Source organism: Narcine bancroftii, chromosome 2, assembly GCF_036971445.1.
Source record: "Narcine bancroftii isolate sNarBan1 chromosome 2, sNarBan1.hap1, whole genome shotgun sequence".
Lineage (NCBI taxonomy): Eukaryota > Metazoa > Chordata > Chondrichthyes > Torpediniformes > Narcinidae > Narcine > Narcine bancroftii.
In genome coordinates this window covers 149534987-149551029 of record NC_091470.1, presented here as the reverse complement: position 1 = coordinate 149551029, position 16043 = coordinate 149534987, and the positions used below count along the sequence as shown (strand labels likewise).

The 16043-nt window shown below is 39.6% G+C and overlaps 1 protein-coding gene across 13 annotated transcripts in view; it reads right to left on the bottom strand.

The window, feature by feature from the left end:
- The window catches only part of prdm16 (PR domain containing 16), an 829575-nt gene that overhangs the window by 127805 nt on the left and 685727 nt on the right, over positions 1–16043 (bottom strand). For all 13 annotated transcript variants that reach the window (XR_011351692.1, XM_069918526.1, XM_069918527.1 and 10 more), the window contains one exon: positions 5662–5796. Coding sequence is in view for 12 of the 13 variants with exons in the window: in XM_069918526.1 (XP_069774627.1) it covers positions 5662–5796 (135 nt within the window). In the remaining variant the exon portion in view is untranslated. The remainder of the gene's footprint in view (positions 1–5661; positions 5797–16043) is intronic.

Here is a 16043-nt window from a genome sequence, read left to right as displayed (position 1 = left end):
TCTTTTGTTAAAGGCAAAAACTCTCATCTAACAACAATGCCTGGTTAAAATTCGATATTAAAATCATACTGCACCATATGCCTCTACTCTGTACAGGCTTTAAACAGCCTGTTAAAGGAGCTGACGGTAGTATATTTTAAAATCCTGCAACCACGGGGTCTGGATCCAAGATGATGGCATCTATGATCAGCAGCAGCGATGAGGGGTTTTGGACTCCAGGGAACCAGAGGACTGGTGCAGAGCATCAGAAAATGGGGAGACCATGGCCTGTTTGAGAAGGAGAAGCAGAGGAGATAATGACCACGGCAGTGAACTGAAGAACATACTTGAGTCGAGGAACCCACGCAGGCTGTGGGTGACTGCAGTCAAGGGACAAAAATACCAGGCTGAGTACTGCTGTAGACTAGCTCGAAACTGGCTGAAGGGATAACGGGTATCAGAACTAGAATGCAAGAGGGTGGGGATGGTGGGGGACTTCCTAATCGTGTCAGAGAATTGTGTCTGGAACTCAGGATGCTGGTGGCTGTGACTGAAGCCTATGTGGCTGCGGGAGTGTTGGAGGTGAATCCACGGAGACTCACTGACGGTGGGGGGGGGGGGGGGGGGGGGGGGGGAGGGAACTCTCTTATGCTTCTCTTTCTCTGAATGTAAGGGAAATTTCTGCTGATGGCGAAACTTAGGTGTTTTCATGCTGGGCCTCTGTGTGTCATCCAGTTCCATCTGTGTGAGGGATTATGGGTAGGGAAGACAGCCATTGCTCTGCCGCATATTAAGTTGCTGGTGCTAACAAGCAGCCCCGAAGGCCGAAGCAGCCCGGTGAGGTGCCAGAGAGGCCAGCAGGGCTGTCACAGCCTTTGCCGACCGCCCCTACCCTGACGGCGCCCCCTACCCTGACGGCGCCCCCTCCCCCGTCGGCTGCCCCTGTCCTGACACCCCCCCCCCCCCCCCGTTGGTCGTCCTTGCCCTGACGGCCCCACCCCTGTCAGCCACACCTGCCCTAAGGGGGTCATGGAGGGACAGGGGTGAGTGAGATGGGTCGCCGGCTAACAACATCACCGTGACGTCATCAGCTTGCCCCTAGCCAGCTGCTTGCAGTAGCATTACATTCATGCAGGGTGGTGGAGCGCACTGCTGCTGCTGACCCTTCACCCAAGAGGGATTGCAGTTGGCACCTTGGAGCTGGCCAGGGCACATTCATGGAGGTAAATCTCACAACGTTAAGGGCAGAGAATCTCTGCCATTACACGGGTTTTTTGACTGTATGAAAGGGCCTATTGTCTACCTTACAGTAGACTAAAGGAAATTTCATGTAATCACATTTTCTGTTTTATAACATGACAATAAAATAATCTTGAATATGATTTTTAAAAGTACTGATACACTCATAGACAATTTTTGCATTGCTCTTTGCAGGGATTCACTGCCTTTAACAAAGTGAACGTTTCACCACACTTCAAAGGAAAAAAAATAGATGCAAATCTTGACAAATGTAAAAAAAATCTCCATTTCTCTAGGTTATACCAATATTTAAACCTTTGTCTGAAGAGTGATTTTTCAAACTTTTTCTTTCCATCCAAAAGACCACCTTGAGTAATCCCTTACTAATCAGCACCGATGGCATTGGGGTTACTAAAAGGGGTACGTGGGTGGAAAGCAAAAGTTTGAGAACCACTGGGCTAGCATTTTGCAGACCATCCTTCCAAATATCCTGCAAACACCACTGCACATCTTTTTCTATGAACACTAGGATTCACTGAGATTTTGTAATAGTCTACATGAAGCTCCTGTTTCCATTCCATTGAACTGTAGGTGTCAATGCGAAAACATACATGAATACATCAACAACTACAGATTCTAATGACCTAGCAGATTCTCTGAAGTGACGCTGGCTAATGTTCCTTTGAGACAAGCACCTTCTTTGATCACTTAAAACTATATTTATCCATTGCAGATTTTTAGTACATTGAGTTTTGATTTTTACTTTCTTCTCAATTTCATTTTAAGTTCAGCATAACCAGTAACCGAATTTTTATTTAAGATAATGTAATTTACAACATCCACAACGTACACTTGTAGCTTAAGGCTTGCAGAATGTCCCGTGCTACTTTTGGGGGACATTTTAAACCCGAGATGTTGGTACGTCTTTGTAAATCGTCAAAAGGATGCGTCTTGCAACTTTTGGGTTTAAAATCACGATTAAGATGCAAATCGCCAGTCACGCACAATACAAAACCGACGAGCAAAACCAGACGCTTTTTTTGGCAAGAGAATCGTTGGCAATTTAGGCAAATGTCGGTAATTCGAAACCACGGTTTCCTCTCGTTGAAAAGCACTTTAAAAGTCTGTTGGACAATATTAAAGTATGATGTCGTGGTCTCAGGCCCTCTGGATGTTCAGTGTGATTTTGAAAGCTCTGATCTTTACTTTATAGTTCTGAGTTATCAATCATTGCCAGTCGACAGCTACCTCGCACACAGACCCATTCATAGCTTCCAGCTGGCTGGCCTTCGAGAACCTCTCACATCTGAAGAGCACCCAGATCCTCCACAACTTTCCAGCAGATGTTCCATTCATCTTTGTCACTGGATTACATCGACTCCTTGTCGTCTGGCCGAGGGATATAAAGTGACTATGAGCGTGCGTTTGCAAGCGCGTTTGTTGTCCTGGGTTTATTATGGGGCAATATTTTTACGGTCATGTTCGGCAACAGGATTACTGTGACTGGGATAGTCAAACGACGTCAAATACAATGACCACCAGTTGATATCAGATTAACCCTTTGAAGCCGTTAGTTGCTATTGATGATAATGGCCTGCAAGCTCTTCATGTGTGGAACTTGATCTATTGCCGGGAAATTAACGACGGATTCGCTTTCGTGTAGTTTGCAAAAAGCGTTCCCAATAATACGTTTCCAGCTGTCAATTATTGAGGGAAATAAGTATCCCCTTTCTCAGCACCCGGGCCATTCCAATCCCACTCCCCCACATTCTTTCCTCTCACTGAGAATCCAACTTTATTCTAAACTGCCGGACTCGACTGATGAACCCGGAGGGCACTGCCCAGCCAGTCATCCGTGCACTGCAACTCAATGCGAGAGCGAAGGCGCGGCTAAACTGCCTTTCCTCCCAGAACGTCTCCTGCATTCGTTTCCAGTGACGACGGCAGCTCTGGGACTCAAATACTGCACAACTTGGACTGAGATGCCTTGTTGTGGAGCTCTTTTTGGCTGCACTTTTCAGCGTGAAATCAGGTTTCCTCTCTCCCCCCCCCCCCCCCCTAATTCCTACATAAATAATAAAAATCCCAATGATGAAGTTTTAATGGGTTAGGGTCCTTGGGGATGCTTTTGTACAAATTTCAGTTTACAGGTTTCATTCAATGTAGTGCTTGTTTGCAAAATGCCATTCATATCCAAAGAGTGGCGAAGTGTTTGGAAGCAACCTAAATGACTACGTTCACAGAAGAAATTCTTTACATCGATGTTTTGTTCCATCAATAGAGCACTTATAAACGACCGTTAACAGAGGCGTGAGGAACAAAATGGTCCAACTGAAACAGTGGATGTGTGGGGCCAGCAAGCCAGATGGAATCTGAAAAATCTCTTAAAAACGTAACAGAGGGAGACGGGCTGAGGAAGAAAATCTAGAGCTTAGGTGGGGTGGAAAGGGACAAGGCCAAGCTGTCAAGGGTGGGTTAACGGCAAGAGAATGCAGTTGAACGAAGTGGACACATGAGAGGTCAGGTGCTAGGTTTTAAATGCAGGACAAAGTCTGACTTGAAAAATAACTTTTTCTCTACCACCGTTATTGCTGATCTGCAAAGAGTTTCTACTTTTATTTTAATTGCAGGGCTGTTATTCCATATGAAATTTATCTGAATGGAGCATTGCAATACAACGAGAAACTAAGTACAACTGGGACAAGCTCAAAAATCACAAACCAAGATTTTGCAATACTTAAGCAAGTATTACAATTTATTAGATCAAATAAATGTATAGCTGCAAATAAAGTTAATAAGAAGGCTCTCTGAAGTTCCTCTGCTATGATCATTCCCCCATTTATGCTCCTTGCTATCTATAATCGTGCCTCTGTTGGAATCATCTAAATCAGAGGTTCTCAACCTTTTTCTTTCCACTCTGATATCACTAAGTAATCCCTATGCCATAGGTGCTCTGTGATTAGTAAGGGACTGCTTAAGGTGGTATGTGGGTGGAAAGAAAAAGTTTGAAAACCATGGTTTTAATTGTACCTAATTGACTCATTATGTGCATGGTTCATAACTCCAAAGGAAATAGGCCAAATATTCAGTAATAATTGGGTCTACACCAGTGGTTCTCAACCTTCCCACTCACATCAAACTTTAAGCAATCCCTTACTAATCAGAGCACCGATGGCATAGAGATTACTTAGATTGGTATGTAAGTGGGAAAAAAAAGGTGGAGAATCACTGAAAATCAATGAGCACAGATAGTAGAAAGACAAAAATTAGACATTTTCATGGACCTCGTATGATCAGATTATTAATTTAATGAGATCTACAAATCCCAGTTCAAAACAAAGGATAATTTTAACAACAACCTGCAGGGCCGATAACATAGGATTGATGGAATTGCCAGTTTTACATCACATACCTTTTGATTTTGGTGAGGAGTCCAATCAGGTGGGTTGGAAAATGGCTATTGTCTTAAACCTTTCAGTTTCTAAAGCTATCCAAGGCTTTTAATCTTCTGCAATGGTATATTACAAGAAGAATGGAAATAGGATCTTGAAGTTTAAATCTATAATTCCCAATTACCTTTTGCAAATCAAGTTATGGTACATAACCACCCAATGAGGCAACAGTACTAAAATGAACCATTTCAAAACTTGGAGATTCTAGCTATAATGGGATAAACAGCAGAAAGCAAACATCATTGTCTTCCATTCTGAGGGCCAACATTTGGAATCGGAAATTGTCTATAGTCATCAATTTTAATATTCTTCGATCAAGAAAACTGGCTCTTGGTGAAACTATATAGAGGTGATAGGGTATAGCTTTAATGTTGCAAACCCAAATTACTGTCTCAGGATTGTACATTTCTCAGTAACGCAACATGTTACAAGTGAATAAAGATGGGAGGATTAAGAAAGAGTCTTCTCATAAACTGAGAAGTCTTATGTGGAAATGAAACAATATTGAGAATGATGTTTAATTAGAATTAATTGTACAGACAATTCTTTCTTGTTGTTTACTTGCATGTTAATAAATGCAAAGTATTCTGCAAGCATTTTTTTTTAAAAAAGTATGTCTTTGCATCAGGGGCCTCATGATTTTTGAACCTGTATAGGATTACAAATGAATTAAAAGTATATTTGCACATGATGTTCCAGTTAGATTTATTTTATAGCAGGATTCTGGTCTCCGGTTAGCTCACATACATAACATACAAAAAGATAAAAAGAGAATAAAATATACATTAAGCAAGCATGCTTTAGCACTTCTAACGTCCAGCTCTTTGCTGCATACAACATTTAATCTTTGCTTTAAAGTGCCAAATGCTGTGTCATGTTATTAGTGTAAAATTATATTCAAACAATTGGGTCTAGTTTTGTGCATGGAGTTCTATCAAAAGGAATTGCTTCACAACAGGATTCTGGAACCAATTCCATGAAGGCAACTCACCTGGTCATTAATCTGACAAGCTACTAAATTTTGATGGTTGTAGGAGTGTGCTGAGTGTATATACTTGAGCCAGTTCCCACTTCCAGCCTGGTTTGCATCAATGCAGAATTTTACATTCCCCAGCTCATCAACGATCTGCAAAATAATGGAATAGAAAATTTGTACCATCTAAATATCTCTGCAGGTAAACAAACTGTTTTTTGATTCTGTAAGAAGAAATTGCATTCACAATCAGAAAAAAATGCATCAAAATACTGGAAAATTACAAAGGGCATTGTTAATGAAGGCATTTATATTTAAATTCCTTCGATGGGATTCTTGAAGAAGTATGTAGATAGTCCATCAAAACAAAATGGGGCTTACTAGTTTTTGTACTGGGAAATTAGCCTGGCCAGGTGATTGGGAATGATTAGAAGAGTATTTTAGGAGTAGGGATCACAATTCCTTAAGTTTTAACCTATATATGACAAAGGATAAGCCCAGACCTTGTAGGGAAAATACTAAATTGGGGGAGGGAAAATTGTGATCTTATTAGCCAGGAACCAGTGGAATTAATTGGGAGCAGTTGTTATAGGGCAAATCTACAAATGACATGTGGGAGCTGTTTGAGGTCCATCTAATTAGACTCCGGACCCAGCTTGTTGCAGTAAGGAGGAAGGACAGAGATGGCAAGACAAGAGAATTTTAGATGATGAGAGGTCATGAATCTTGTCAAAAAGAAATATATGTAAGGTTTAAGAAACTAGAATCAGACAGGGCCCTGGAGGAATACAAGGACTTCAGAAAAGAGCTCAAGTTGGACGTTAGGAAGGCCAAAAGGAGCCATGAAATGACTGGCAAATAGGCTAAAGAAAATGACAGGGCATTTAATACTTACATTTTACCAAATGGATGACAAAGGATAGGGCCAATCAAGGACAAAGGAGGAAATTTATGCTTGGAGTCAGAGCAAGTGGTTGAGGTACAAAATGAATACATTGCATCATTTAAGAATAAAGACATGGAGGATCGTGAGAGCAGTGTGCAGAATTCTAATGCATTAGAGCTTTTTGACATCAAAAAAGAGCTTGTGCCGGCTCTTTTGAAGAGTATTAAAATGGATAAGCCCCTAGGAAAAATTTGATTGAGTTCTTTGAGGAGTGATGAAGACTTTTGATGGGAGAAGGGCATTGGGTATTGTTGGATTGCACTTTTGTATGGCATTTGACAAGATTCCTCATGGCTAGTCCAGAAGGTAGAGATGCATGGGATCCATGATGCATTGCTAGTTTGGATTCAGAATTGGCTGGCCTACAGAAGACTGGGGTAATGGTGGAAGTATGTTACTTTGGCTGGAGGCCCTAATCATTGGTGTACCACAGAGATTGATGTTGAGGCCCCTATTGTTTGATTATATATGAATGATTTGGATGAAAAAGTAGGTTGAGAGGGCTGATAAGTTTTCAGATGAAACTAATATTTGGTGGAGCTGTTAACAGTGTAGAAGTCTATCAAAACAGTTGGATATTGATTTGCTTTAGATATGGGTAGAGAAATGGCAAATGGTGTTTAATCTGGAACAGTGTGCGGTATTGGAGATTGGGAGGTCAAATGTAAGAGGATCACAGAGTTAATAACAGGTGTGGAGTGGAATCTGAATGGGTTCAGGTTTGTAGATCCTTGAAAATAGTTGCTCATGTAGATAGCATGGTAAAGAAAGGATATGGGCAGGGCATTGAGTAGAAAAGTAAAGAAGTCATGTTGCAGCTTTGTAAATCTTTCATTAGGTCACACTTGAGTTTTTGTGTGCAACTCTGGTTGCCCCATTGCAGAAAGGATGCAGAAACTTTGGAAAGGATGCACAAGAGACTATTGGGATGTTTCCTGGATTAGAGGGTATGAGCTAGAGGGAAAGGTTGGATAAACTTGTTTTCTCTTGGATTAAATTTTCTTGGAGGCTGAGGGAAGACCTCATAGAAGTTTATAAAATTATGAGGCATTTTTGTTCCTTTGTTTAAGAAGTGGCTGTTAGAATCCTTTTTCCCTGGGTAAAAGTGACACATACTTTACAATATGCATTTAATGCGGAGGGAGGGAAAGTTTAAAAGGGATATGAGAGGCCAAGTTTTTTTTACATAGAAAATGGTGGATCCCTTGAATGGACTGCCAGGCGTAGTGGTGGAAGGAGCAGAGTTTCAGTTGAATTTGGGTGTTGTATCCAGTGCAGACACATGGGCTTTGCTGAACTGTTCTATGTTCTACAAACAAGTATGATGAAGTTTCCACACAATTTATAAAAGTAATTTATAAAGGCCATTGTCTACACCAATTGATAGACTTCCAGAATTTCTCATGAATTTTCTGTTTCGTTGTGACTCAAAAAAGATAAATCAATGTGCAAATTCAGTTTTCTTTATCAATATGCTGCCTTGTTGAATGTATTTAGAACATGGTTCGATAGACTTTTGAATAATAGAGGAATGAAGGGTTATTGGGAACAGGCAGGTAAGTGGAGCCACAGCCAGATCAACCATGCTCTTATTGAATGGCGGAACAGACTTGATGGCCAGATAGCTTACCTATGCTCCAATTTCTTATGTTGTTATGTGAGTGAACAAATAGCGCAGTAAATAAGAAAAGGGAACGTCCATGGAAAGAATTTGTACAATTATAAACTATATCCTTACAGAAGATTATTCAGTCTGTCAGTACTGGTTCTAGCCCCAATTCCCCTGTTGTATTTTATGGCTCTCTGAAGGTTAGGCCTCCATGCAAGACTTAATCTACAGGATCCACAGGAATAGAAAAGTTGCCCGACCTAATTACAAAGATTTTTTCAAGTTTTCACACCATTGCCAAAGCTGAAGTTCAATAACAAGTGCTCATGCTAGTCTGACAATTGTTTAACTGCACAATACTTTAACTTGGTAAATTACTATCCTCACTTGTAGGGTCCTTGGGCTGTAGCTCTGTGATCACGTATACTTGGGGCACAAGATTTAAAGGCAAATGGTGCCAGAGGGTTGAATATCAGTGGCCATCATGGTTATACATTCACACATTCATTTCTACAAGAGATCCAGGACAGCAATTAAAAATGGACAAGATGTTTTTTTTCTCTTCTCTAACTCACTAAGAGTGATTAAAATACAGCACCCTTATTCTATTTGCAGCTGATCAATTACTATTGGGCAATCTTAATTAAAATTAGGAACACTGAAAAAAAGCTTTTATATCCAAATATAAAAATTATATTTAAGATTCAATTCATTTTCATGTAATAAAACAGTGTCATATTACACAAAATTGCTTTTGTCTACTATAAGGCAGACAGATTTGCTGTTGGCAGAAATTGCCTGAAGTGCCTCTTACAGTCAGAGAAAGAGAAACAAAAGAAAGATCCCCCCAGAACCACCAAATCACAGTCCATAAAGCCTGCATAGAGATGACGGCAGTCAGACTTGGCAATTGGAGCGCAATGTCTCTGCTCCTCACGGGTCCACACCAGAGGCATAGTTGCCATTACAAAAACTCTGGCAGTGCCACCATTTTCATCAATATTTACCATCAACAATGAAAGCAATTTAAAGTGACTCACTTTTCTACCATCAATACAACACTAAAATCCTTCAGTTTTTAACAGACTTAAAACCATCTGAAAAATGCTTCTGTCTGATAGTGGTCTGTTTCCATTCCAAAATGATTCTGATTCTGCAGATAATCATTGCTCAGCTTCAGCAGCTCCTGGGCTTAATGGACACTATAATTTGGCTGCTAAATTTCTCAGCCAAGCTGCTCAAAAGCATCTTGCCAAAGGTTTGAAACCACTTTGGGAGAGAGAAGGAAGAAAGGCTATGAGACAAAGAAGAGCCATGAGACAAAGATAATGGTCAAACTCCACCTCTATGTCCTATGGGTCCTATTGGCCAATCATGGTAAAATAGCAATGGTCATGGAGTGGGCCTGCATTAGGGTGTGTTGTCACTGGTGACCAATAAAAAAATAAAAAGAATATTTCCTTGATCAGCATTTGCAAAGCTCTGTGGAGTTCTTCATCTGAAACCAATCTGGCAAATTATTGCTATAATCTAGCTGAAGGGCTGGAATCCCCAACTGTGCGCAAAGTGATTAGTCATCGACTCTAAACATTGACTCCCTGCACTGGGGAGTTCAAAACTTTCCAGCTCCTCACATAGCAAATAAAATCAGAATGATTTATAGTGGAGTGCTCTTTTAAAAAAACAACCTGCCTACAAATTGTTTCCAAGAAATAGTTGCCTTGCAACTTACTGGTAAATGAAGTAAGTTAGTTGAAAAAAAGTGGACAGGTCCACTCATCTCCAAAGAATATTAAACTGACATTGAGTTTAGAATTGTTCTAATTGATAGGGAACCAGTGATCCTGTTTATGTTAAAAAGTCAATATTATGATCTGCTTTTTTTTAAAGTAACTCTTTTGATTGGTGATTAATAAAGGGGGAATTCTCAAAATAAATAAATGCTATTTGCTACATTTTCTGAGCTGAATTCAGTTTGCATTCTAAAATGCTGATGTGGCTCATTGCCTGCTTATTCATGTTAGCATTTGGCTCCTGCTTTACACAAGTGTTAGCCTTGGCTCAGTGGCTGGCACTCTTGCCTCTGAATCAATATATTGTGAGTTCGATTTTCACTTCAGTGCCTTAGTATATCATTTTAGGTTCCTACTTCATGGAGGAATTTAATTTAAAACTCGGTGCTAAATTCTTTGTGCATCTTTGAAATTTTGTTTCAGGTCACAGCCTTTAGTTTAATACATTATGTAGAAGATGCCACCACCGATGTTGTACCAATTCACACACCTGCAACTATTTGGACAGAAATAAGTCACCAGTTTCATTAGTAGACTGTGATATTACCAATGTCGATAGGAACACTATGTTCCTAAATGGTATCCACTTTTTATCAATGGAGAAGATTGTACCTTGCAACAGATTCACTAGAGATTTGGGCAAGATTTGTAGTTTTTAAATTTCTTTTCAAAGATTCTTCATTTTAATTTCTTTTAATGTTCATTACAGTGATTGAATCTATATTGCCTAAGATGGCCATTGGAAAGGATCTTAAAGGGCCATGTGATTAATCACAATCTCTCATGCTTTCCCCATATCCATGCAATATATAGCCAATTCCCTTTTGAAGTTAACATTGCATCCATTATCTGTCAAGGCAGTCAACTCCAGATCATAACAATTCATTTCACAATCTTTCTGTTCATCTCCTTTCTCATACTTTTGCCAAATATATTTAAATATATTCCTCTGATTATCATTCTTACTGTTAGTGGAAAGTGTTCCTCCCTATTTTCTACATCAAACATCCTTTAATTATCCTATTAGCAAAACTAGTTTTTTTTTACTTTAGTAATGCACATTTATGGACAATTTTTAAGCTATAACGTATTTAATATTTTATTTAAAATTTAGATAACCATTTAAAATGTGGCAAGTAGGATTTTTAAAATCAATCTGTTAATTTCAATAATTCTAAAGTCAATCATTTGTGGATTCTCTAGCCTAGAGGGTAGAGGAGATATAAATTGGATATTAACAAATAATTTTGTTAATTAACATAATTATGAGGAAATGAGAGAAAAAAACAGATGAAATCAAAGTAAACATGCATAAACCCTTACCGGGTATTGCCGATTGGCAATACGGTCTGATACCAAGTGTAGACTGTGGTGTTGCCCTACACCATACTTCCTCCTCAGCCAATTGGCAATATGGTCTGATACCAAGGGTAGACTGCATAAAGGTGTAATTCAGGACCTTTGACTATCTGCAAATCATATGGCCTTTGGCTGATGCCTTCCCATCGAGAAGTGAAGCTCAGTTTCTCACCTTGTGTGTAATTGTGGTTAAATTTTGCATTCTTGCAATCAATGTGCTAAGCTTTCAATGTGCAATACCAGTGCATCTAACTTTTTGATAAAATAAATGGATACAGATTTCAGGATCAATGATAGAAATAGGATAAAGGGTATCATGACAATACCACCTGTTAAGTGTATTTTCAAACTACTCCAATTGCTCTGTGCCTACTGATGTACATAGAGCTAAGTCATACAGATTCCAATCCTTTTCCACTTCCAGTTTGAGGATTTTGGTCAAAAAACTTGCAGAGATCCTTTTAAAAAGTGCATTGGTCCAAAACAAATATCAAAAGTAAGAGATTACTTGGAAGGTAGATAAGGGAAAATGTTACTGAGGCAAATTTATTCTTCTTCTTAATTATAAATGTATATTAATGATCTGTAATCACCATACAATATTTATCTCCTCAAAAGTGACAATACATTATTGATCTTCACCAACGGTGATTGTATAAAACAGATCACAATGAAGATACTGATTTCAATATATTTAAATATATTCCTCTGATTATCATTCTTACTGTTAGTGGAAAGAGTTCCTCCCTATTTTCTACATCAAACTTTCTTTAATTATCCTATTTTAAAGAACATTTGAGAAGTATTACATGAATATTTTAATTCTTTTTTTTTTTGGATGAAATTGCTGAGTGATCGTAAAACTGTTCAGATTTTTTACTTCAATGTTGATTTTCCAATGTGGCATACATGGCAATTCTCCTCTAACATTTACTGTCCATTTATTTCAATAATAACCTTTCATTGGTCACCCACATTGATTGGACAATATTGATTTCAAGTTGACTGAATAATACTGAACTCCATTAATTATAATGAGGAGTGTTTGATGGCTCTGTGCCTATTCTCATTGAAGTTTAGAAGGTTGAAATGGATCTCATTGAAACCTTCTTTCTTTTCTTTGGCTTGGCTTCGCGGACGAAGATTTATGGAGGGGTATGTCCACATCTGCTGCAGGCTCATGGTGACTGACAAGTCCGATGCGGGACAGGCAGGCACGGTTGCAGCAGTTGCAAGGGAAAATTGGTTGGTTGGGGTTGTGTGTTGGGTTTTTCCTCCTTTGTCTTTTGTCAGTGAGGTGGGGTTTGCGGTCTTCTTCAAAGGAGGTTGCTGCCTGCCGAACTGTGAGGCGCCAAGATGCATTGTTGGAGGCGATATCAGCCCACTGGTGGTGGTTAATGTGGCAGGCACCAAGAAATTTCTTTAAGCAGTCCTTGTACCTCTTCTTTGGTGCACCTCTGTCTCGGTGGCCAGTGGAGAGCTCGCCATAGAACATGATCTTGGGAAGGCGATGGTCCTCCATTCTGGAGACGTGACCCACCCAGCGCAGTTAGGTCTTCAGCAGTATGGATTCGATGCTTGCGGACTCTGCCAGCTCGAGTACTTCGATGTTGGTGATTAAGTCATTCCAATGAATGTTGAGGATGGAGCAGAGACAGCGCTGATGGAAGCATTCTAGGAGCCGTAGGTGATGCCGGTAGAGGACCCATGATTCGGAGCCGAATAGGAGCGTGGGTATGACAACGGCTCTGTACACGCTGATCTTTGTGTGTTTCTTCAGGAGGTTGTTTTTCCAGACTCTTTTGTGTAGTCCAAAGGCGCTATTTGCCTTGGCGAGTCTGTTGTCTATCTCTTTGTCGATCCTTGCATCAGATGAAATGGTGCAGCCGAGGTAGGTAAACTGGTTGACCGAATATTGAAACACTTGGATGGAGTGAAGATGGAGAAAGTGTCTCCAATACTGTGAGAATAGAGTAGTGGCCCTCAGAATAAAAGTACATCTCTTTAGAAGAGAGATGTGGAGAACTTGTTTTTGACAGAGGGTGGTGAATCTGTAGAATTTGTTGCCACAGACAGTTGAGGATATCAAGTCATTGGGTGTATTTAAAGTGGGGGTTTATGAGGGTGACAAAAGTTATGGGGAGAAAGTAGGAAAATGGGGTGGAGAGGAAATATATATCAGCCATGATTCGAATGGAGGAGAAAACTCAATGGTCTAATTGATCTAACTGGTCCTATGTTTATGGTCTTTTTATAATAATTTTCTCAACAATGACCACATATTGATGATCTTCATTAATATCTATCATATAATATTTAACTGAATTATAATGTTGATTTCACTAGTGACAATATAAGGCAATTCCCCTCTAACAGTAGCATATAATGTTTTAACATTCACTAATAAGAATGACCACTGTCAATGCAGTGGCCATAAAATGATGATTAACTCAACACTATGGAACAGAGTTAATTAACAGTAACAAAATTCATTCATTATCCTCTTCTCTTTAGTATGAAGGTGGTTAATAAGACCATTCAGGACAATGACAATACAATTCCGATCTTTTTGACAGTGAATACACTGAAATAATCTTTCCTCAATGACCATGAGATACTCATTGTAACAATAACAATGTAACATGGACCACAATGATGACTCCCTTTATCAGTGATCATACAATTTTCATTTTTACAGCAAATGTACAATTCGTGTTACCTCAATGTTAACTGAACAATGCTGATTTCCAATATCAGTGAATATGTCAAGGAAAGTGTGTTCCAATCAGTGATTATATACTGAAGTGAAAGACCTATGAGTGCATTTTTTACTTTGTTTTACATTTCTCTTTTTGGAAACTGATCTTTTCTTGAGTAGGTAGAAATCCTGCCTGGCACACAAGTAAAATGATCTCAGGGTGTATCGACGTATGTACTCTGACAATAAATCTGAACTTTAAACTTCATTTGTTCAATTTCATGATGTATACTTCACTGGCAAGGGCATCCTTTACTACTTTTGGGGAATTAGTGGTGAAGCAAATATTTGAATTCTGCTGTCCTTCTGATAAATGTACTGTTGAGAACAAAGTTCCAGGATGTAAGCCCATTAACAAGAAGGACCAGAGATATATTTCCAAGTCAGATTGGTGTGAGACTGAGAGCTTCTTGAGTGTTGTTGGAACTGCCCTCATCCAGGTGGGTAAAGAGTATTCTATTACGCTCCTGACTTGTGCTTTATTGATGGAGGTAGAATTGAGTGAAAAATGACAGGATGCCCAACCTCTTGTAACTACTGCTAGTCCAGATGAGGTTTTGATAAATGATAACCATCAGAATATTGATGGTGTGAGACTTGGATGTAAAGGGTAGGAAATTATATGCTATCTTTTTGGATACGATCAATGTTTGGAACTTTTGTGACACATGTTATTCATTCCTTATTACCTAAAATAGTGTTAGCAAGGTGAGGCAGTATAGATATGTGTAAAAACACAAAAATTCTGGAACAACTATGCAAGGCTTGCATGTCCATAGAAGATATAGGTATATAACCAACGTTTTGGGCCTGAGTTCTTCAAAGTATGAGCAATAAAGCAGGCAGGTGCCTGAATAAAAGGGCTGGGGCAGAAGAGAAGAAAGGGCGCGGAGAGGAGAAGGGGCCAATAGACAAAAGGTGATTATTAGACATAGATAGGAGAGTATCAATCAGGGGAAGAGGTGACTCTGTGAATGTAGAGTTGGAGGAAAAGAGACAGAAGGAAAGGGAAAGAGAGAGAGACAGAGCAAGAGCAAAGGAGAAATATGGATAGGGGAAGGGGAGAGCCATGGTGGCTAACTCTTGTGTAGATAAGAGTTAAGGCTGTAGGAAGGATGAACAATCTTACTGTGATTCAGGAAGCCATTCAAGAGTTGGGGGGAGGGGGAAGGGAAGCAAAGTGCAGTGGTAATAAGGGATAGTATAGTTAGGGGAATAAACAAAGTTCTCTGTTTCAGGGAAAGTGCATCCCGAAGGCTACCTGCCTAGTGCCTGGGTTCAGGATAGCTTATCTAACATATAGAGGAATTTGTAGAGAGAGGGGAAAGGTCTAGTTGTCTTGGTCAATGTGGGTACTAATGACTTAGGTAGAAGCAGGAAAGAGGTTCTGCTAAGGGGATTTGAGGAGCTAGGGACTAAATTAAAAGGCAGAATCAAAAAAGTGGTAATCTCTGGATTACTACCTGAACCCTGTGCAAATTAGCACAGGGTTCAGAAGATTAGAGAATTAAATTCATGGCTCAAAAATTGGTGTGGGAGATGTGGGTTCCAAATCATGGGAAATTGGCACCAGTTCTGGGGAAGGAAGGAACTATTTAAATGGGATGGGCACAAACTGAACCGTGATGGGACCTGGATCCTTGTGAATCGCATAACTAGGTCTGTGGACAGGGCTTTAAACTAAATAGTAGGGGGTGGGTTCAACAGATTGGAGAGAGATGGATAAAGTAAAAGAGAAAAGTGGATAAATTAAAAGCAAAAGTTTAAAAAAAAAAGAGCAAAGTAAGAGTGGAGTGTTTCAAGGTCAAGGGCAAAAGAGGCAAAGATTACCAGACTTTAAAAGCACAATGAGTGTAAGGGCACTTTATCCAAATATTTGTAGTATTGGAAACAAGGTCAGTACAAAGGGGTATGATTTAGTGGCCATTACAGAAA